Source organism: Pongo abelii, chromosome Y (genome assembly GCF_028885655.2).
Source record: "Pongo abelii isolate AG06213 chromosome Y, NHGRI_mPonAbe1-v2.0_pri, whole genome shotgun sequence".
In the NCBI taxonomy this organism is placed as follows: Eukaryota; Metazoa; Chordata; class Mammalia; order Primates; family Hominidae; genus Pongo; species Pongo abelii.
Window position 1 is genome coordinate 8,763,607 of NC_072009.2, and position 24,630 is coordinate 8,788,236.

Below are 24,630 nucleotides of genomic sequence, written 5' to 3' on the forward strand. Positions count from 1 at the left end.
GACTACCTTCCCAAGGGGACTCAGATCTCGGAAGCAGCCTCCCTTTCCTTAGGGAAGGAGGTCCTGATGGTGCCACGAGGTCGAATGGGTACAAAAGAAGAGGCATTAAGACCTGGGAAGAGGGTTTTGTTGCTTGCAGATATGCATCCCTGTAGGTAATATAGGTTCAACTGTTTCAACATATGCATCTCATAGATTTATGTCACTCCAGTATGTATTAACTATATTACAAACATATTCAAACATGATACTTTTATATTAATAACATATTTACTCTTTGTATGTTTTGGCATCATGACCAAAATATGTAATATATACTATATGTAATATAACCATTGCAATATAATTTACTCATAATAATATAATAATTATATAACATATTAATATAATTATGTAACATAAAATGTTTCATTATGTACTATTATAATATGTAATACTATATACTATAATAATGCATAGCATATAATCAGAGTATAACAGTATAACTAATGTAATATATAATATTTATATCATATGAGATATATTAATTACAACATAATTACATATTGTATGTTAGATAATTATGTTACTGTAACATATATAACATGTCTTATATATATGTTATATATAATAAGATATAATATATGTTATAATTAATATATCTCAATATATATTAATTTTTTATTTTTATTATTATTTTACTTTAAATTCTGGGATACATGTGCAGAACATGCAGGTTTGTTACATAGGTATATATATGCCATGGTGGCTTTATAAATTCTATTTTATTTATATAAATTTTATATAACATATTATGTAAATATGTTATAGTTATGTAATTATTTAATATATCATATGAAAATATTTGGTGACTCATGCCTCTAATCCCAGCGTTTTGGGATGCCAAGGCAGGAGGATCACCTGAGGTCAGGAATTCGAGGTCAACGTGACCAACATGGAGAAACCCTGTCTCTACTAAAAATACAAAATTAGCAGGGCATGTTGGCACATGCCTGTAATCCCAGCTACTTGGGAGGCTGAGGCAGGAGAATCATTTGAACTGGGAGGCTAAGGTTGCAGTGAGCCGAGATTGCACCATTGTGCTCCATCCTGGGCAACAAGAGTGAAACTCCATCCCAAAAAAAAAAGGAAGAAACAAAAGTTTATAATAATAACATATATTATGTATTATAAATTATTCATACATATATAGTATAATCGTATAATAGAACAATAAATTTATTCATTTCTTCCTTTACTTATTTGTTTACTTTTCTTTTTTTTTTTTGAGATGGAGTCTCTCTGTGCTGCCCAGGCTAGATTACAATGGTACGATCTCCGCTCACTGCAACCTCTGCCTCCCAGGTTCAAGTGATCCTCCTTCTTCAGCCTCCTGAGTATTTGGATATACAGGTGTGTACCCAGCTAATTTTTCTTTGTATTTTTAGTAGAGACAGGGGTTTCACCATGTTGGCAAGGTTGTTCTTGAACCCCTGACCTCAAGCAATCCACCTGCCTTGGCCTTCCAAAGTGCTGGGATTACAGGTGTGAGACACCACATCTGGCCTGTTTACTTATGTATTATTATTTTTAGAGATGGAGACTCATTGTTTCCCAGACTGGTCGTGAACTCCTGGCCTCAAGTTATCCTCCTACCTTGGCCTCCCACAGTTTTGAGATTATAAGTGGGAGCCACTTTGCCCGGCCTAAAATATAATTTTTAATTATAATATACTATATGTGATATACAGTATAGCCATCCTTCTATAATGTACATATATGTATATTACATATGCACATTACATATATATATAATATGTAACATATAATACATAACATAATTCATGTAAATTATATTTATAAAATATATTGTGTATTTATATTAATATAATTATGCATGAGTGTATATACGTATATATACCCACATATATATGTGTATATGTGTGTGTATGTGTGTATTTTATATATCTATCTAGCTATCTATCTCATAATGACAGTTCATCTTTTGAGTGGTGCATTTCCAGCACTATTAGCATGGTTCTTCATTTTATTCTACTGTTTCCGGTCACAGCTGAGAAAGCAGGCTCAAACTCAGTGAACATCTGGCTGAGCCTCATGACTGTCCAATGTGTTCTATCCTTGTGTTAATTGAACATCCATCATCTCTCTCATATAACATGAGCACTTTCCATTTTACACTGGTTTTAGAAACTGGTACCACTGGCAAGATATTGCAACATTCAAGTAACTGCAGGAGCCATGGTTTTCAGGAGCAAATGGCAACGTTGTTTAGAATAGAAGTGGCAGCACCCCACTTAGGCTCAGAATGTTTGTCCTGTACTCACTGCAGAAGCTCTAGCTGTGAGTACTGTACCAAAGTGTGGTGAACTCTCGATGCCCCTCCTACACATTGCTCTCCTTGTCTTGTTTGTGCCCAATAAATATTAGCTGGAGGAAGGAAGGCAGGAATGTCATTTCTTCTTTAATATAAGTGAAAACATTGCATGGGAAAATCAGATTTCTAATGGGCTTAGAATTTGAGGTGGAAGAAGTTCGGAGAATTTGGATCCAGTGGGTATGCTTAGAATTTACAAACTAGTCTTCAATTACTTATCAGTCTGCAGAAAACACTAGCATGACTGTCCATCTTTCCTTCCATTTCTTCAATTGCTAGAAAACTCCACAGTTCAAGTTCATGAGATGTTTGGATTAGAATACTCTTTCCATGGAACTGTTTCTAGTTATGGAATTAGAAAGTCTTGAGTCCAAAAACTAGTCTTTGATTAGTATCTATGTGGCCTGGGAAATTATACAGTCACAAAGTATTATTTATTCACTCATCTCTCTATTGACCCAACAAATATCTATCAACTGTGTTCTCTGTGCTAATTACCGAGCCTAAGAAACAGTATAGAAATTAACCAAAAGTCTTTTTCTTTTTTTGTTATGATACAGGATGTAAGTCTGTCATCCAGACTGGAGGGCAGTGGTGCAATCATAGCTCACTGCAGCTGGAATGTAGTGGTGGAATCACAGCTCCCTACTGCCTTGACCTGGCTTCCAGCAACCCTCCCAACTCACCCTCCTGAGTAGTTGGGATTAGAGATGCTCGGCTAATTAAACAAACAAACAAACAAAAATGGTACGGATAGGGTCTCACTATGTTGGCTAGGCTAGTCTGAAACTCCTGGCTTCAAGCAATCCTTCCACCTTGGCTTCCCAGAGTGTTGGGATTACAGAAATGAGCAGTGAATCTGGCCCCTACATAGACTCAATCTTTTACTTCATGGTGTTTAAATATACTAAGGAGAAACACACATAATAGCAACATCAGAGCACAATGATGTAAGAGATACTTTAGCAAAAGTAGGAGGTTCTATGCAGAGGTCGGACTAGGATGCTAGGATGTATAGCTTCTGGTACAAAATAGAACACTTCTGGTACAAAATAGAACAGGAACACAAAAAAACTCAAAAAGTAAGGTTAATGGTATTTTGATGCAGTGTTTAAAATGATAAAAATCATGCAAAAATTTCCCTTTCCCAGGTACACAAATTGTTTAATTTAAAAATAAAGACATAGCCTGGCGCGGTGGCTCATGCCGGTAATCCCAGCACTTTGAGAGGCTGAGGCGGGCGGGTCACAAAGTCAAGAGATCATGACACTCTTGGCCAACATGGTGAAACCCCATCTCTAATAAAAATACAAAAATTAGCCGGGTGTCATGGCACACAACTGTAGTCCCAGCTACTCAGGAGGCTGAGGCAGGAGAATCCCTTGAACCCAGTAGGCAGAGGTGGCAGTGAACTGAGATCGTGCCACTGAACTCCAGCCTGGTGACAGAGCAAGACTCCATCTCTAAAATGAAATTAAAGTAAAATAAAAATAAAGACAGGATTTGTGTTATTGATTTTTCCTTATTCCCCTGGCTCCAATAGGGTTGACATGAACCTAGTGTTTCATGAAAATACACGTGTACTGCTTGTCCCTTTCTAGGAAGATTTGATAGGATGTAGGTAAAATACGATTTTAACTTTGTGTTTTTTTTTTTTTTTTTCTTTGATATGGAGTTCACTCTGTCACCCAGGATGGAATGCAGTTGCAGGATCTTGGCTCATTGCAACCTCCGCCTCCCAGGTTTAAGCAATTCTCCTGCCTCTGCCTCCCGAGTAGCTGGGACTACATGTGGGTGCCACCATGCCAGGCTAATTTTTTGTATTTTTAGTAGAGAAGGGGTTTCACTGTGCTAGTCAAGATGGTCTCGATCTCTTGACCTCATGATCTGCTGGCCTTGGCCTGCCGAAGTGCTGGGATTGCAAGCGTGAGCCACTGTACCTGGCCCCAACTTTAACTTTTAAAATCACTACTTGGATCCATTTTTGGTCCCATCCTTGAGTTCAGTGTGAGTTAAATTAGGCTTGCTTTCATGAGTAGGCAATCACCACGTGCAACGTATTTTTTTTTTTTCCCTCTAAGACAGTGCTTTTTTTTTTTTTTTTTTTTTTGAGATAGGGTCTCACCCTGTCACCTGGGCTGGAATGCAGTGGCATGATCTCAGCTCACTGCAATCTCTGCCTCCTTGATTCAACTGATTCTTGTGCCTCAGCCTCCCCAGTAGCTGGGATTACAGGTGCACACCACCACATCTTGCTCATTTTTTTTTTGTATTTTTAATAGAAATAGGGTTTCACCATGTTGGCCAGGCTGGTCTTGAACTCCTGACCTCGAATGATCTGCTCACCTTGGCCTCCCAAAGTGCTGGGAACACAGGCATGAGCCACCGCACCCAGTCTGACAATGCATGTTAAGTTCAAAGGAATGTATGGAATTTGTAGGTCATAACCTCCCCTCCCCACACAATTTTTTTTAAACAAAATATCTTCAATCTGACAGAGATTCCCAAGTGTGTGATTTAGAAGCCAAGGTGGCTGTACTTGTTAAACTTCCAGGATTAGGGCTATTCCTCACATATCCTGGTTCTTCTCAATGACTGATTACTCAAGTGATGCATTCTATGACCCATGAGGGTCTCCAAAAACTCTTCCTTTCCTCCCTCTTTTCTTCTTTCCTTTCTGTCTCCCTCCCTCTGTGCCTCTCTTCCCTCCCTCCCTTCCCCCTTTCCTTTCTTCCCTCCTTTTTTTTCTTTCTTCTTCTTTCTCTCTTTCCTTTCCTTCCCTTCCTTCCTTCCTTTCTTCTTTCTTTCTTTCTTTCTCTTTCTTTCTTCCCTCTCTTTCTTTCCCTCCTTCCTCCCTCCTTCTCTCCTTCTTTCCTTTCTTTTTCTTTCTTCTCTTTCCTCTCTTTCGGTTTCACCTGTCACCACTTCCTTCTATATATATATATATTTCTTTCTTTCCTTTTTTCTTTCTCTTTCTTTTCTTCCATCCTTTCCTGCCTCCCTTCCTTCCTTCTTTTTCTTTCTTGCTTCCTTTCTTCCTTCTTTTCTCTCTTTCTTCCTTTTCTTTCTTTCTTTCTCTTCCTTTCTTTCTTTCCTTTTCTTTCTTTCTCTTTCCTTTCCTCCTTCCTTCCTTCTTCCTCCCCTTCCTTTCTCCCTTCCTTCTTCCTATTCTTTCCTCCCTTCTTCCTCCCCTCCCCTTCCTTCCTTCCTTCCTCTCTCCCTCCTTCCCTCCCTCCCTCCCTTCATTTCTCTTTCTTTCCTTTCTTTTATTTCCTTATTTCCTCTTTCTTTGTTCCTTTCTATCTTTTCCATCTCTCCATCTTTCTTTCTTTTGACAGCGTCTTACTCTGTCAGGCAGGCTGGAGTGCAGGAGCATAATCATAGCTCACTGCAGCTTTGAACTCCCAGGATCAAGTTATCCTCCCACCTCAGCCTCTCAAATAGCTATTATTACAGGTGTGCACCACCACACCTGGCTAATTTTTAGAATTTTTGTACAGATGGGGTCTTGTTATGCTGCCAGGGCTGGTCTCCAACTCCTGGACTCAAGTGATCCTCCTGCCTAAGCCCCTTGAAGTGCTGGGCTTGCCATCACAAACCATCATGTCTGGCTCTTGCTGCCTTTCTGACTCTTTTCCAGTTTGTCCCACTTTATTTCATAGTTTCTCTATCCTTCTTAAGGCGTCCAGATCGCTTAATATTTTTTCCTGTCTCTCATGCTTTTTCTGTCTCTCTTAACCCTCTGGGCAATCCTTTCTTTGACTGTTATTCATGTATTTAAATTAGGAATCAGCAAGGTCTACTCTCAATGGAAACCAAGAAACTCTTTCCTGAATCCATGTCACTCTTGTCCACCCCTGGAAAGTGAGGCATTCACTCCTGTTCTTACAGGATTGCCTTTATGCATTGGCTAGGGCTGCCATATCAAAGGGCCATAAACTAGATGGCTTTAACTCTTAGAAATATATTATCTCACCATTAGGGAGACCAGGAGTCTGAAATGAAGGTGTCAGCAGAGCTATGCTCCCTCTGGAGGTTCTAGGAGAGGATCTTTACTGCCTCTCAGCTCCTGGGGACTCCAGGCATCCCCTGGCTTGTGGCCACACTAGTCTCTGCCACCATCTCCACATGGCCTTCTGCTTGTGCCTGTGTCTCCTCTTCTGTCTTTTAGAAGGACAGCTGTCATTGGATTTAGGATACACCCTACTCCAGGATGACCTCGTCTCATGATCCTTCCCTTAATGACATCTGCAAAGACCCTATTTCTAAATATGATCCCATGACCAGGTTCTGAAGGTTACGACATAAATATATCTTTGGAGGGGACTGTAGTTCAATCCACTACAATTGTATCCAGTTTCCTCCAGAGGCTCTAAGGAAGGATCTTTCCTGCCTCTCCCAGCTCCTGGGGGCTCCAGGCATCCCTGGGCTTTTGGCCGCATCACTACAGTCTCTGCCTCCATCTCCATTTGGTATCCTCTGTATCTGTGTCCTACTGTCTCTCTCTCTTTTTTTTTTTTTTTGAGATGCAGTTTTGCTCTGTCATCCAGCTCAGAGTGTAGTGGCATGATCTCGGCTCACTGCAACCTCCAGTTCCTGGGTTCAAGCGATTCTCCTACTGCAGCCTGCAGAGTAGCTCAGATTACAGTAGCCCACCACAATATCCAGCTATTTTTTTTTTTTTTTGTATTTTTAGTAGAGAAAGAGTTTGTGCAGCTAGCTGGTCTCAAAATCCTGACCTCAGGTGATTTGCCCACTCAGCCTCCCAAAATGCTGGAATTACAAGTGTGAGCCACCACGCCTGGCCCCTATTCTCTTTTTATAAGTATAGCAGTCACCTTAAATCCAAGATGATCTAATTTCAAGATCCTTAACTAACTACATCTGCAAAAACCGTATTTCCAAATGAAATCACATTCCCAAATTCAGTGTGGACATGAATTTTTGTGTGGTCACTCTCCAGATCACTACATCCTCTCCATCTCTGGTACAAAACTTTTTTTTTTTTTCCTCCTCTCTGGCTTTCTTTTCAGAATAAGAGTAATATGTATTTTTTTATACCCATAGTACTAACCACTGCCTACACTGGAGTTTGACTTCAATAAATGTGTGTTGATAAGTTAAATGTACTTCAGTTTACAACTACAATTCCGAAATGAACTTAAAGTGAATATGTAGAATAGTACCATTTTTGCTACTTTGAAGTGATTGACAGTTTTTATCTGTTTTGTTTCTTAGGGACTAGAAGCAATGACACCTCAATACTGATGAATTCACCTGCTGGCCAGGTCTTCATTTCTAATTATTATTTCCCACTGAAAGGAACCATGACTTCTTTGAGTAATGCCTAATATTATAGATAATCATATTTTCTATTTAATAAATAACTATATAGAAAGGAGTGAGGCACAGAAGGCCCAAGATGAGTCTGGACATCTTTTCATGCCAGAAATTAAGAACCCACTCAAACACATGATCAAGACATTGAAAAGACACCTGGGCCACCTTGAAAGGGCTTTCAAACCCTGAATATGGGTCAAGTTGATAAATAGAATGACTAAGGACAGCTATATCTATTGAATAAAATAAGAACCTCTGAGTTCACATTGATCATATATTAATGAATCCCTACACAAAGACAAAAGTAAATGTGAAGGCTCTTCCTTGTAGAAAAATACAGAAAAAATGAGTTACAATTGAAAATCACCATATTGCATTTATCACTGTAAAGGTTGATTGTGGCAAGGTTCACTGACAGATACTGAAATCTGGCAATGAGTGGAGTTCAATGAGGAACAGTTATGTAAGCTCAAAGTATTTTGTAGAAGTTATTAATTATATAATGAAATTTGTAAGTATGCAGGGAGACATCGATGACACTTTAACCAAGTGACTAAAGTTTCTGATGTAGAGAAGATGGACAACAAGTGCCTCCATATGTGAATGATACTTGGGCAAGAATTCAGCCTACCTGTGTGTTTTCCAGTCCAGATTGCATAAGCAAATCTCATCACAAGGAAGCAACCTGAAAACCCAACATTCTCTAAGATAAAGGCTTGTGGATAGACTTTCAAAGGAAGGTGAACAATCTGAATGTAATCTCAGCTATTTTGGATGCTGAAATGAGAGGATCACTTGAGCCCAGAAGTCCAAGGCTGCAGTGAGCTAGGATTGCAGCACTGCAGGCATCCTGGGCAACAGAGTGAGACTCTGTCTCTAAAAAGAAAATCCATGTTAATAGGTAATATAATATACACATATTAGAAAATAATTTATAGATCATAACTACATTACCAATTATGCACAATGGAGATAATGACATTAAGTTCCCCTTGTATGTAAGGACTGATTTACTTTCTTGTTTTGACTTTTTTTTTTTTGAGAGGGAGATTCACTCTTGTTGCCCAGGCTGGAGTGCAATGGCATGATTTCAGCTCACTGCAACCTCTGCCTCCCAGGTTCAAATGATTGTCCTGTCTCAGCCTCCAGAGTAGCTGGGATTACAGGCATGCACCACCATTCCCAGCTAATTTTGTATTTTTTGTAGAGACGGAGTTTCTCCATCTTGGTTATGCTGGCCTCAAACTACTGACCACAGGTAATTTGCCTGCTTTGGCCTCCCACAGTGCTGGGATAACAGGCCTCCCAAAGTTCTGGGATAACAGGCATGAGCCACCGGGCCCAGCCTTGTTTTGACCTTTTAAGTTGTTTTGATCATTAGGTATATCTCATTAGGGTTGTACAGTCCAATGATGATGTGTTAATGTAATATGGATTTTTTTATGTCTGGGTGATTAACAACTGCATGAAAAATTAGGTTCATTCGTGGCCAGGCATGGTGGCTCATCCCTGTATTTCCTGCACTTTTGGAGGCTGAGGTGGGTGGATCACCTGAGGTCAGGAGTTTGAGACCAGCCTGGCTAACATGGTGAAACCCCATCTCTACTAAAAATATAAAAAATTAGCCTGGCGTAGTGTCTGGTGCCTGTAATCCCAGCTACTCAGGAGGCTGATGAAAAGGAATTGCTTGTACCTAGAAGACAGAGATTGCATTGAGCCACGGGTGCCCTTGCTCTCTAGCCTAGGTGACAGAGCGAGACTCCATGTAAAAAAAAAAAAAAGATTCATTAGTTTCATTTATTTTCAGTTTTAAGGATTGCTTTTTAAAAGAACTAAATATATTTTTAATTTCAAGATACCTATACAATTACATTCAGTTATAGTAAATGATACATAGAGATTGCCTGTACCTTCCATCCTAATTCCCCAATGGAAACATTTTGCATAACTGTTGTACAGTGTCACAACCAGAAAACGGACACTGATACAATCTTATTCATATCCCATCAGTTTTGCTGGTAGTAATTTTTATGTGTTTCTGTGTCTTTCAAGAAACAGAGAAGTTGTACTACAAGAGTCCCTCATGTTGCCCTTTGATAACAAACCTCCAACACCCTCCTGTGTTTTAAGCCACTATTTTGCATAATTGGTTACATGGCATGGAAGACTAATACATACCCAGAGTACACACGGCATAATGAGTTACAGAATTTGCAAGTCGGTTTTGGGAGTCATGGGAAACAGTGCTAGAGAGGTAACCAAGGGCCAGAGGATGCATGATTATAGCAGCTGTGCTTGTGTCTTAACATCACCAACATAACCACAACTAATATAAAAAATCACACACAGCCTCTAAATTTTAGAGTGCTATCTGTGCTGATGGAGCTTGTTTTACTGTTTGTATGACAATAAATTGATGTATGCTTAGAGCAATACTCAACTAATAATATGTAAGAATTGGCGTGTCCATATCCTAACTGCCCTGCCCTGTGTAGGAATTCTGAGGTGTTTGTTGGACATGAGTTTCTACAGTTCTTCAATGGAATCAGGCACTGACTCCCACATTGGGCACTCACTTCATAAAGTTTCCTGTACTGGTTGACTTCTCTTCTCCTACTTCATCCATTACTCTGTTCCGTAGGCCGAATTGTGTCTTTTAAAATCTGTGCTCACCCAGAACATCAGAATGAGACCTTATTCGGGAATAGAGTCTTTGCAGATGTAAATTGGTTAACATGAGGTCCTAACAGATTGAGGAGGGTCCAGTCTCAATGGTCAGTGTCTTTCTAAGGGACAGAAGAGGACACACAGACACAGAGTAGAAGGCCACATGCAGACAGAGGCAAAGACCAGAGTGATGTGACCACAAACCCAGGGATGCCTAGTGTCAACAGGATCTCAAAATGAAATTATCTTGGATTTAAGGTGGGCCCTAAATCCAAAGACAGGTGGTGTATTTATAAGAAGAGGAGAGAGCTGTAGGATTTCTTCTCAACTAATAAATTGTTCCAGAATTCTTGTCTTAGGATGTGCTTCTGTGAGGATGAGAAATTACATAAAGAGTTCTGTTTTTGCTCTCCACACTATGAAGTTTCAGTCTGTGTTTTCAATCCACCTTTTTTTTATCCTAGAACTTGCCCATTGTGTAGCACATTGGGGGAAGTCAGTGGCAAGATAATGTTCTTCATTGTCTCTACACAAAAGTCCTCTGGGAAATAAAACTGAGAAATCCCCCTAACCACTTCTGTAGCATTGAATCCTGAGTCATTAAGTGGCACAGGAAGGACATCTTTATTCTTACTTCATCCTAATTTTATTAAGCCATATTTCTTTCAATATGCTTTCAGTAATGATGTGTTACCTAGAAATTTAGGTCATTTATCCTCCATCAGTTTCTAAGTTACAACAGGACATGGGAACACTAGTCTTTGCATTTAGGATGGTAGAAAATGTTGTGTGATCACAGATGATTGGATTAAAAATGTGATGATACATACATACTGTAATTCACACACACTGTGAAATAGTACTTTGCCATTTAACAAAAGAAATACCCAGCATTTTGGGTGGCTGAGGCAGGCAGATCACATGAGGTCCAGAGTTTGACACCAGCCTGGCCAATATGGAGAAACCCGTCTTTACTAAACATACAAATATTAGCTAGGTGTGGTGGTATGCACCTGTAATCCCAGCTACTCAGGAGGCTGAGGCAGGAGAATTGCTTGAACCAAACAGGCAAAGGTTGCAGTGAGCTGAGACTGTGCCACTACACTGCCACCTTGTGACAGAGCAAGACTGTCTCAAAAAAAAAAAAAAAAGAATGAAATCATGTGGCTTGCAGAAATGCGGTGAAACTGCAGATTATTCTTAATGAAATGACCCAGACAAAGAAAGCCAAAAACTGCATGTCCTCACTTACAAGCAGGAGCTAAACAATGTGTACAATGAACTGGACATGGTGGCTCATGCCTGTAAACCCAGCACTTTGGGAGGCCGAGGCAGGCAGATCACGAGGTCAGGAGATTGAAGCCATCCTGGCCAACACGGTGAAACCCCGTCTCCACTAAAAATACAAAAATTAGTCAGATGTGGAGGCATGCACCTTTAGTCCAAGCTACCCTGGAGGCTGAGGCAGGAGAATCGCTTGAACCTGGGAGGCAGAGATTGCAGTGAGCCAAGATTGTGCCACTGCACTTTAGCCTGGGCGATGGATTGAGACTCCATCTCAAAAAAAAAAAAAAAAAAAAATTGCACACATACACATAGAGACTGCAGTAATGCAATAAATAGACATGAAAGACTTCAAAAGGTGAGAGGGATGATAAGGAGGGTGGGGAGGATGGGACATGGGTGAGGGATGAAATCCCTACTAGGTGGGAGGTACACTACTGTTTGGGTAATGGGTACATGAAAATCTCAGATATCACCACTATGTGATATAGCCATGTAACAAAACAAGACTTGCACTCCTAAATACATCACTTAGAGTGCAATAATAATAGACATTGGAGACTTGGAATGGTGAGATGAGATGGAGATGATGGTTGAAATATGACCCTATTGGATACAATGTACACCATTTAGGTTATGGGTACACTAAAACATAGACCTTTCTCTCTGTGCCTTCTCATGGTCATACATGTGTGTTTGTATCCTAATCACCTTGTCTTATAAGGATAACAGTCACATTGGATTATGGTTTACCCATATGACTTCATTTTGCCTTAATCATCTCTTTAAAGACCCCATCTCCAAATATAGTCACATTCTGAAGTCCTGGGTATTACGAGACTTCAATGTATGAATTTGGTGTAAGACACGATTCAGTCCAGCACACAATTTGGGGTTCATCTCCTGATGTGTTAGTGGGCTTTGGTAGATACCAGACACTTCACTGTGGAGGGTCAAGTCACCATGAGTCCAGACCACCAAACCAGAGCTGTGTCCTGTCAGATGCACTGATGCCCAAGGTCAGAATGATTCAGCAACTATCCGTTTGAAGTTGGAAGTTGCATCTCTGAGTTTGGACATGATCAGGGCCAGATTTCATACAAAAGCTGCATGAGAAAGTAGCCCAGACCCCATGTGATTTTCCCAACGAATGAATAAATTCCTATCTCCCCAATCAGCAAAGGCTGTTTGGGGTAGCAGTACTCTGGAACCAACTGGAGAAGGATGAAGAAACCCAAGTTCATTTTTTAGACGGATGGTTTTTGTGCAAAGTATGAATGTACAATGGCTGCACTATATCCTTACCCAAGAATGGCCTTTAAAAACAACAGAGAAAAACAAAAAGATTCTCCAAATTGGCAAGTTTTTAAGTGGATCAACTGGTCATCCATTTGGTGCAGAGAGAAGTACTGAAGTTGGAATATATATGGAATTGTAGGTAGTTGAGAATAACCTGGCTGACTCATGAGAAGTTTGGAAGGAAAAAGATTGAAAGTTTTATTGGAAACTTTATTCATGCTTCAAAGACTCCTGGATATCTAGAGTAGAGACATGTATGAACATGTGGGAATAACACAACATATACGGATCTTTCTATCATGCATTAATGTCCACTAATGAGTAACTATCAGGGGACAGTATTCCTGCATGTGAATGCATACTGGAGTCTTCTGAACTTAAACCTCAGATTTTATGGCTCTAGAATAAAAAAAAAAATCCAAGTAGGCTTCCAGACTTTCTTCTGTTAGCGTTTTCTTCTTCCTAGTCATCCTTGATTCCTCACCTATCTTTCTATCTGAAACACACACACACACGCCCTATAGACATTAACTTATATGCCCCAACTCTTTACCCCTGAAGCATTAGACTACCATCTTTTCATCAACATTGTGTTCTGTCACAGGATGACTCTAAGATGAAGGGATGATGGAGAATCTTGAGAGACCATGGTGCAGGTGACCAAGGGTAGCTACAGATGCAGAGACTAAGTGAAAAGGAGGCAATGGCAAGACGCTGGGGCATTAGCAATGCTGTAGTTCATGGTATTTGTCAATAAGTCCTGGCAACTAATTTACTGTCCTGACCAGATGGTCCTAGCATTATTTTTGGTGTGGTTCAGCCATTTATTTATCTTAATTCCTCTCCTTTTTCATGGCAATTTTTTGAGCTATCAGTATTTCTTTCACTGGAGATTATTTTGTCCCTGAGGGGATTTTGACAATATCAAAAGACATTTTTGTCTGTCACAGCTGGTTGGGTGTGAAGAAAAGGTGTTGGATAAATATCCTACACTGCATAGGACAGCCTCGTACAATAAATAATTGTGTAGCTTAATATCAATAGTATTGAAGTTCAGAAACCTTGTTATTCATTATTTCATTCATTCCTTTCAGCTTCAGTAAGCTAGAGTCGGTTTTGACTGATTGCCTCAATGAACATAATGGATGAAAGTAATTTACATTGAAGCTCATTTGCATTTAAGGGTGCCATTTAACCCTGAATGTAAAAATGTCTCTCTCAAGTGTTTTCCTAAGTTTAAGAAAGGATCCCTAAGCTATGAGTTGCTTCTCCAGCTGTCCATAATAACACAACATAACCTGTGACTCACCTAATTTCCTCATTGTACAACTGTCCTACCTTGGAGGATGCATTGGGAGCTTTAACTATCCTTAATTTGCAGAGCCCTGATCCATGGACCAGTGAAAATTCTTGCAGAGCAGATCCCCATATACAGCATCAATGTTGATTAACTGACGATTTATAATCAGCAGAGAATCCAGCACTGAGAAAAACACATAATCAATTCATACAACTAATTACTTGGTCATTGGTGAGATAGATTCATGGTCCAGTGAATGAGAAGCATGTATTGACATGCATTGTAATTGTTGTTTGTTCTCTTTTTTGGTCAATGGGAGTCATTTGTGTTTCAATATATATTGCTGTTCTGATATTGAAAGACACTATGCCCAAGTGATTGAACAGAAGGCCTGGTTGACTGTCCTTGTCCAGGTATGTGCTACCAGGAAGTCCAAGAAGTTAATGTCTTATGAGCCCTACTTTAATTAACAAGAGAAGAAGCAGGTGAATAATTTTTTCCTGCTTTCTTACATGCCAAATGTGCAGTGCCGAGGCATGTTGTGTGCATCTCAGTGGTGGATTCCTGCAGGTTGGCCAACTAGCAGCACCCTACTAGAGTCTATCAGTTCATAGACTCTCCCAAATTTTTGCCTCACTCTTCTTTCTACTTATTCCTATCTCTCAGTTTGAACCTGTAATAATGGATTTATATATGTACGTCTACCGCCTTAGCTGCTGCTGTCTGGGGAGCAGCAGAGGTATATATTTATAATCTGTATCTGGGTACACTCAGTAAATGCTCACCATTTTCCTCAAACCAGAAACAAAGAGCCGTAATTGACATTTCTCTTTCTCTCTCACGTCTCAAAGCACCTGATTTAACCTCCAACTTCTGTTGGCTTTGTCTTGATCTCTCTTGAGTTCATTCCATTCTGTATGTTTACACAACCATTAAGTTATGTCCATGCAAACATTACAGTGCCATAATTGCTACTGTAGAATCCCAGGGATAAAACACAATTCTATACTCAGTTGTCATTAGAACACATCCCTCAGATTGAGAGACACCATCTTCTCATATCTAGAGTGACTAGTCATCTTCAGTTGCCCAGGTCTAAGGTGTTCTGAGGATGTGGGCAGTCTAAAATTAGAGAGTCCCAGGAAAACCAAGATAAGTAAGTCACTGTTTTGTTGGGAAGCCTGCAATGTCTTCTGTGAATGTGAGAGTGAGGGTCAAATTCCTTAGTCTTGCCACCCAGACTTTCAGCTTACTTTCTGACTTCCTTTACTTAATCATTTTGCTTCAATAATTAAAATCCTTGTGTTTTCTCCAACAAGTCATACTTAACTAACTGGGACTTCACTAGTTTGAATGCCTTTTCCCACATTTTCATCAATAAAATGGAGAAGTTTAGTGGCTCCTATCACAGCTGTTGCACAAATGTATTTTACCCTTTATCCATTTTAGACTAATATTTGACCTGTGTGTCTTCTACTGCTTTTAGATGGTGTGTTTCTTGAAAGGAGGAACTTATCTTTTTCAACTACTATGGTTTGATTGTTTTTGTGTCCTCCAAAATTCATACTGAAAGTTAATCCACAATACAATAATATTAAGAGGCAGGGCATTTAAGCAATAAGGTCATGAAGGCTCTGCCCTTGCAAATGAGATTAGTGCCCTTATAAGTGGGCTTATGGGAGTCTTCTTGGCCCTTTTGGCCCTTCTATTTAATAACACAGTGTTCCTCTCTTCCTTGATGTGAGAATGCAGCAAGAAGGCACCATCTTGGAAGCAGAGGGTGAGATCTCATCAAACACTGAATCTGCTTGCAACTTGAGCTTGGATTTCCCAGCCCCTATAACTCTGAGAAATAAATTGTTATTATTTATATATAAGGTATTTTGTCTAAGATATTTATTATAGCAGCTGAGACAGACTGACACCACAACTTTGAATATTTTATGTTATTATGCATGGTATATTGTGAAGTATATATCATGATGATCTATATATATGTTATAGTATATGATAATATAGTGAGTTTACATTCTGTCTCCTGTACAAGAATTTATATAACTCATGTTCATAGAGTCTTTGGCTCATAAACTCTCAATGAGTTTTATAATTTGATGAAATAATGCCACCAGCACTCAGAAAGTGGCCCAACCATTTCTACGCATTTTCTGAAGAAGAAACATGAATAATTGATGGAATGAGAGAAAGAATGTTTTCTTTTTTCAGAAATTCTCAAACCTATTAGTACATTCTGAGAAATCAAATTTAAATCTAATTCATAAAATAAAGAATAATGTGATTGTTCCCATACTTGTGATTCCCTACTTCATTCCCCTCTTGGTAAGTCCAAATTATCTAGGGTAGGCTCTTGGCAACTTGAGACCTGTTGTCTCTGTACTAGGCACATCTTTTCACACATACTGAGATTTATTTGCTTGAAGCTATATTTGGGGGATTGGAGCCTGAATTATATTTTGCAAAACAGTGCTGGTGACAACTTATTTCCTGAGAACTGTCATAGGATGGCCTAAATGTATGCTTTCTATGAATAATCAAGGAAAATGTAACTGAATATTTACACACATCTCTGCCCAATGATGATGGCAAACTGCATTAAATAATCATTTTGTCATGTAAATGTTATCACCTTCCCAATATCAACAGCTTATTATATATCATGCTGAGTTAACCTGGGAATCAAAAATTGTGAGATTTGGGTCAATCCAAGAGATTGTGACCCTCTCCAGTCGTCCAACAGGGGCTGCTGGTTGTCAAATCCAGCTCCTGAAGCATGGAAAAATACACGCCTTCCTTCTTTTCACATTACCCACCTGGAACTTGTAAGAAGGCAAACTCCCTGGGGACTGTTGTGGGGTGGGGGGAGGGGGGAGGGATAGCATTGGGAGATATACATAATGCTAGATGACGAGTTAGTGGGTGCAGCACACCAGCATGGCACATGTATACATATGTAACTAACCTGCACATTGAGCACATGTACCCTAAAACCTAAAGTATAACAATAATAAATAAAATTAAAAAAAAAAAAGAAGGCAAACTCCCTATGCCTTTTTCTGGCAGCCTGTGGAACCTGTAACTGTGGCATGATATGGTTTGACTCTGTGTCCCCACCCAAATCTCATTTCGAATTGCAATCCCCAATGGTCAAGAAGGGGCGTTGTGGGAGGTGATTCGATCATGGGGGTGGATTTTCCTCTGGCTTTTCTCATGATAGTGAGTGAGTTCTCATGAGATCTGATTGTGTAAAAGTGTGTAGCACCTCCCCTATTTCTTCTTCCTCCTGCTCCAGCCATGTAAGTTGTGCATATCTCCTCTTTTCTTTCCACCATGATTGTAAGTTTCCCAGGACCTTTCCAGCCGTGTTTCCTGTACAGTCTGTGGAACCCTAAGCCAATTAAACCTCTTTCCTTCATAAATTACCTAGTCTCAGGTCTTTCTTTTCTTTTTTCTTTCTTTTTATTTATTTTTATTATATATATGTATATAAAATATATATACATATTATATATGTATATAATATATGTATATAACATATATATGTTGTTATATGTTATATATAATATATATACGTATATAATATATATACATATATATACATATATATATGTGTATATATATATTTTTTTTAACAGAGTCTTGCTCTGTCACCAGGCTGGAGTGCAGTGGTGCGATCTCGGCTTACTACAATCTCCACCTCCTGATTTAAGCGACTCTCCTGCCTCAGCCTCCAGAGTAGCTGAGACTACAGTCATGTGCCACCACTCCCAGCTAATTTTTGTATTTTTAATAGAAACAAGGTTTCACCATATTGGCCAGGATGGTCTCAATCTCGTGACCTCATAATCTGCCCTCTTTGGCCTCTGAAAGTGCTGGGATTATAGGCATGAGCCACCATGCCCAGTCTGGGTATTTCTTTATAACAATGCAAGAACAGACTAATACATGATGGAAGGACACATATTTTCAGACCCCAGGAAAAGGACTTGGAAAAAACCTGTGGCAATCACAGATGTTTCTTGCAAGAATGATTTAGACATTATGTCACAGAGAGAGGGGCAAAAAGTGAGTTTTGTTCATTCAACTGGACTCCTGTGACTTCGTTAATTGTATGTATTATATGGATATAATGATTCACTTTTTTTTTTTTTTTCCAGTGAAGCAATGAGAAGACACATTTACTCCATTCATCACTCTTTCTAGTTTCCATTAGGTCTTTCTTTCACGGAATAATTTGTCTTAAATTTCTATGTGCCATTATCCACACCATTCACTCTATTATTGACAGCCATGGAGATCAATTGGCACAAATGACATCTATCAGGGGTTTGTCATCCATATTTGGCTGTTTTTCTGCCTCACTTACTCTTTAAGGCAACTTTCAGTAGATTAATGAATCCAAACCCTCATTTCAGTTATTTTTATTATGGCTGGCTACTGCTGGCTCCCATTAAAAATGAGAGTGTGCCATTCATTTAAGGATTGAATATTCCTGTTAAGCATTAATTCACATTGGTTTCTCTATTACTGCATCACCAACTCATGGGATTTCTTTTATTTGTAGAAGTACTGTCTATTGGAATTCAGCCTCCATCTAGTGAACACTGTATCATAGGAACTTTTCCTTGAAACAATAACTACTCATGCAGCTTTCTCTAGTTGGTTCAGCTGCATACATTGTGATTATCAGACTGGACTCAAGGCAAAACTAACAATTTTAATGAATTTCCACTAGAAGAAGTAATTTTTGCTTGCATTGGTACCATCAGCAGCCAGTTATTACCGATAGAATTTCCATAGTCAACCACTGACATAGGTTCTTCCTGGAATTTTTGGTGGTTTTTGCTCCTTTTACTTAATGAGCAATTTCTGAACAAATGTCGTATCATTTGGAAAGTATATATTGAGGGCTATAAATGATATTCGCATCAAATATATATCAATTTTCTAGCTATGTAATCAATGATCACAGATGCAGCTGCTTAAAACATTCATTTATTAATAAATACTCATTTATTAGCTTACAGTTTTGCAGGTCAGAACACCAGCAAGGTGTGGATAGGTTCTCTGCTCATGGTATCACAAAGCTGAAATCAAGGTTTTAACTCAGTTGAATTTTTACCCAGAAGCTTTGGGGAAATACACACCTCCACACTAAGTCTAACTATTGAAAAAATCTCTGTTCCTTGCAGTTGCAGGACTGGGGTCCCTGTGTTTTTGCTGGCTCACTGACCACATTCTTTATTAGATAGTCTCCTCAATCTCTAAGCCAACAACACATTATATCCTGGTCTTACTTCACATCTTCAAGTTTCTATTTTGCCATTGGCCAGAGAAAACTGATTTCAAAGACTCATGGCTCAACTGCATAGTGTCTCTAGGTTAATGAATTTGGGTGTCTAATTACATCTGCAAAATCTCTTCACTGCAGCACCTACATTAGTGTTTGATTGGAGAATCTGTGTGCATGACAGCAGGTAGGAATCTCAGGAACTGTTTTTCAATCCTTCTTACCACACCTGGCATTATTTTATTGGGACTTGCCAGCTCGAATTGCCCAAGAACCTAATGACTTACTTATTCAAGAGTTTGTTTCTGTTGTTTCAAAAATATTAATTGAAAGCAAAATTGGAGAAAATCTGCCACCGCCTGCAGCTAATGTTGCTGACGTTCCCACTGAAGAAAAAGTTGCAACTGAATTGAGTGTAGGAAAAAATATTAATATTCTTCTGGAAAAACAAACACTCAGGAGCCACTGAAAAACCTGATACTCTGGGATGAACACGGAAGAGTTTATATTTCAAATAAATAAAGCAATACTGGGTTTCTATTATATTTAAGCCCAAAGCTTCAGACAGGCTCCTAACGAAGGATGGCTGTGCGGTCATATCTGCAGGATGTTACTGGGATATAGCTGGAAGATGCAGCTGATACTCAGATTCGCATTGGTCCACACTATTCACAGTCAGCACTCAGGGTCCTTCTTGGGAGACTTTGTAGAGTTTAGGTAATGGGTATGTGTGCATCACTGAAAGAATTTATTCTTGCTACTATAATGTGTGGTTCTTTTTTTTTTTTTTTTTTTTTTTAGGCGCTGCCGGAGCTAACATCTGGGGCCTTACTGGAAGCCTCATAAATCGTCGTGGCATCTTGTACAACATTGCTTCTAACCAAGGAACCCATCTTAGATAATGAGTTATCGCAGATGAGAATCACTGATCTTATCATGTGATACCAAAGACTCAGAAGCAGATGGCCTTATAGAATAGCAGAATGATCTAGTATACTTAACTTGTGCCTCCAGGTAAATAAGTGCTTTCAATATAAAGTGCTGCTGTAATATTAAGAATATTCTTTTGAGGCCAGGCGCGGTGGCTCACGCCTGTAATCCCAGCACTTTGGAAGGGTGAGGCGGACGGATCACGAGGTCAGGAGATGGAGACCATCCTGGCTAATACGGTGAAACTCCGTCTCTACTAAACAAAATACAAAAAATTAGCCAGGCATGGTGGCGGGCACCTGTAATCCCAGCTATGCGGGAGGCTGAGGCAGGATAATGGCGTGAACCCGGGAGGCAGAGCTTGCACTGAGCCGAGATCGTGCCATTGCACTACAGCATGGCGACAGAGCCAGAGTCCGTCTCAAAAAAAAAAAAAAAAAAAAAAGAATATTCTTTGAACCAGCTCAATATATGATGCAGTTTTTTTCTTTAGCCAGAATGTATGAGTCAGGGAACTAAGTAATAGAATTGAAGATGAAGTATCTTACAGATACCTCCTTCTACAATTTTTGCTTTATGTCCCCCATTATACAGAAAACTTAACACTCGATAAAGGAATTCCAGCACCAAGAGATTAACAGTCCTGCTGAATTTGGAGCTTAGGCTAGCAGCTGGTCATTACAACTCATGAGGTCATTGGGTAGACAGGCATACAACAATATTTTGCTTTTAGCCAGTATGCCCAACACATGAATTCATTCATGACAAATGGCCCCACCTATCTCTTTTCCAGCTGCCACTGTGATGATCAGCTTTGCATGTGCTCTGGCTGAAATGTGGGGTTCTTGGAAGCTCATTCCATATGATGCTTAACCACTCCTGGTCTATTTATGAAACTCAGGAGAGAACAAAAGTCTTAAATAAAAAAATAATAAAAACATGCCCCAGGTGATAGCTCTGTGCCCCTCTCCACATCAATTGGTTCAATTTTACAAAACAATTCTGTGACCACAAGGAATTGTTTATAGAGGGAACATAGGTATCTTTTTCCATTAATAAATATTTAATTAATATATTTTAAAGAATTATTATAAAGCTATAATTTATTTTCATTTTATTTATAGTAATTCTATTTATAAATGATGCCAATCTTTTAAAAATAACTAATGGCCAGCTGATGTCCTTTGTCTTCTTTCACCTATTCTAAGACAGTTATTTTGTACCTGATATCATTTGGAACTAAAACCTTGCTTAGCGAGGCTCATTTTTATGCTATTAGAAAAAAACAGATTTAAATGCATAAAAGGGCTCCATACCATAACTTATGGCTTATTGTAATACATAGCTACCATTTCAAACACACTAATTGTACACCAGCAGCTTGCCCCATGCACAGTATCCTGAGTTATTAACGCAATTCCAGTCAGTAACAGAAATAAAATTATTCTCATTTTACAAAGGAAGAAATAGCACTCCAGATAGATTTGAGCCCCTAAACCAGACACTGACTAGAATGGCACTGAAATAGTAACAAAAGAAGAGAAATTACCATTCTTCAATGGTTATGTCAGTTCTGCTTCAGGGTTTCTTAACCTTGACATGATTGTTGGTATTTTGATCTAGACCAAGCTTGTCCAACCCAATTTATTTTGTGGTTGTTCTGTTCTGTTTTAGGCTTTTAGCACCCTGAAGCCATGGTTTTTAGTTTCTGTCTCTAGTGATAAGTGGAAAAGAGAGATGAGGAAGCGGCTTTACTGGCCCAACAAGAAACAGAAACTACAAACTCATTACTATATTACCTCCCTTGGATACCCCTGGACTCTAGACTCCAGGCAATTCTCTCCTCTGGGGGCTCTGAAGTGCCCCACAGGCTGGGAGTACATGGTAGGAGGTTGAGCAGTGTCCTTGATCTAATACCTGTAGATGTCATTTCCAATTCTTCAACTGTAACAACCAGATATTTCTTCAGATATTGCAAAATGTCCCTCAGTGGGTAGAATTATCCATTTTTAGAGCCACCGCTCTGTATAAAAACCACAAAACTTGGAATTCATCCAAAATATGTCATTTGCAACATCCATTGCCCTCACTCCAGAATAATGTACACTAAAAATACTACATCAATATGGCACCAAGTCAAAGAATATCAGTCCTTCAGGATATTCAAACAAAGATTAGTCTCCAGAAAAATACCTCTTCTGATGACACTCATAGCCCTCCTTAGAACTGAAAGAAATCTAAAATATTATCATTTCCTCCAGCACTGACAGAGCTCAGATTTTGAAAATAAATTCTCTTGTTTCTTAAAGGGCCCTTTTTCCTGGCTCCTAAAGTTCTACAGGAGGATGGTCTTAGTACCACAAATCCAAGAAATCCTAAAATATTGTTGTAGAAGCCCTCTTATTATAATTCTGGTAAGAAACCACTTTCTCTCATTCAAAAACTACTAGAAATATACAATACCAGTATTCACTTTAGTGTTTGAAAACTCATGCTAGAAGACAAAATTTTAAAGAAAGATACTTAGATTAAATGATGCTTGGGTTCCATGTCAATCTGGTGTTTTCTGCAGAGTACACTGTCTTGGAATGAGGGGGTAGGTATTGCAAAGGGAATTAGATTAAATATTTTAAAAACATGAAAAAGTGATTAATGTGTCTTTCATACCAAAGGTATAATTTACCAGTCAGGCAGTGTTCTTTATGGTACTGACAAGTTTTTATGGTTTACTTTAGCATTCATTGTTTCCTCTCCTCAACTCAATGAAAAGCTTGTTGAGGGTAGAAAGCCCACAGGTTAAACTTACGTTACTCCCTATTAGTCAAGGTTCCCCAAAGAAACAGAATCAAAATGATGGAAGAATAGATAGAGATAGATAGATAGATAGATAGATAGATAGATAGATAGATAGACAGATAGATAAACAGACAGACAGATGGATGGTGGGTGGATGGACAATAGATAGAAGATATAGATAGATAGATAGATAGATACATGATAGACAGATGGAATAGCTCACAGATTATAGATACAATAGCTAGCTCGATGATATATAAATGGATAGATAGATGATAGATAAAATAACCAGTTAGCTAGATGATAGGCAGATAGACAATAGATAGATTGAATATTTAGCTAGATGGTATATGGGGTGGGGGTGGGGAGAGAGAGAGAGAGAGAAAAGGAGAATGGAAATTTATTATGGGAATTAGCTGAGATGTCCCATGACCTGCCACCTGCAAGCTGGAGACCTAGGGAACTGGTGGCATACTTCAGTCCATGTTTAAAGGCCTGAGAACCAGGCATGGCTGCTTGTGTAAAGCACTGGAATCTGAGAACCTGACAACCAAGAGCTCTGAGTCCAAGGGCAAGAGAAGATGGATGTCCCAGTTCAGAAGAGAGTGAATTTTTCTTTGTTCCACTTTTTTGTTTCCATTTGAGCCCCAATGGATTGAATTATGCCCAACTACATAGGTGAAGGTATCTTCTTTCTTCACTCTATAGGTTCAGCTTCTAGTCTCTCCTGGAAATTTCTCACAGAAACACCTTGAAATAGTGTTTACCAGCTATCTGGGAATCTCTGATCCCAGTCAAGTTGACATAAAATTATCCATCACATCCACACTGGATAGGACACACATGGAGGAAATGTTTGTCTGTGTTTACTAATAGACCATGACAACATTGTTGGAACATACTGCAATGACAGTTACTCTTGATATCCCTGCATCTTCAAGAGTTTTGTGGTATCTCTTAGGGATATCTTCAATTCTGTCTTCCTTGAGCAGACGTTTATCTTTACTCATTATCATATAAGATAAGGAAAATTCTCTTTCTTGTTGAAGGTAGCCACACAGTTAAGATGCTGCAGGTTTTTACAAAAAAGCCATTTGTAATGGAAATATTTTAATTGTGGCAATTAATATGCAGAAATCACTGTAATTAGTAATCCATTATTGTGAAACTCTGTGGGCCAGACGGAGGTCTCAAATGGAACCAGAGCAGTGATTTCTTCTGAATGTAATATTATCATGGCACCTACATGTTTCTTTATATATTAACATTCCATCAGGATTGCAAATATCCTGCTACCCATGACGTACTATCATAAACAAATTTGCAGGAGGTTAT

At 39.0% G+C, this 24,630-nt stretch overlaps 1 protein-coding gene across 1 annotated transcript; it reads right to left on the reverse strand.

Moving 5' to 3' along the window:
- Positions 1 to 9,294: 9,294 nt before the first annotated feature.
- Positions 9,295 to 24,305, reverse strand: LOC129053509 (putative uncharacterized protein CCDC28A-AS1). Its single transcript, XM_054545539.1, has 3 exons — positions 24,198 to 24,305; positions 11,817 to 11,916; positions 9,295 to 9,359 (listed from the first exon to the last, which is right to left on the reverse strand). Exons 1-3 carry the CDS (start codon positions 24,303 to 24,305, stop codon positions 9,295 to 9,297), a joined length of 273 nt encoding a protein of 90 aa, XP_054401514.1.
- Positions 24,306 to 24,630: the final 325 nt, after the last annotated feature.

What these genes read in the sequence shown, in the direction of transcription:
- LOC129053509 (XM_054545539.1), bottom strand. Translation starts at nt 24,305, where the DNA reads ATGAGTAAAGATAAACGTCTGCTCAAGGAAGACAGAATTGAAGATATC. An exon ending in CAAGAGTAACTGTCATTGCA is followed by an intron (nt 11,917 to 24,197) that starts GTATGTTCCAAC and finishes AATCCATCGCCC; the next exon opens with AGGCTAAAGTGCAGTGGCAC. An exon ending in CAGGGTAGCTTGGACTAAAG is followed by an intron (nt 9,360 to 11,816) that starts GTGCATGCCTCC and finishes CTGGGATTACAG; the next exon opens with GCACCAGACACTACGCCAGG.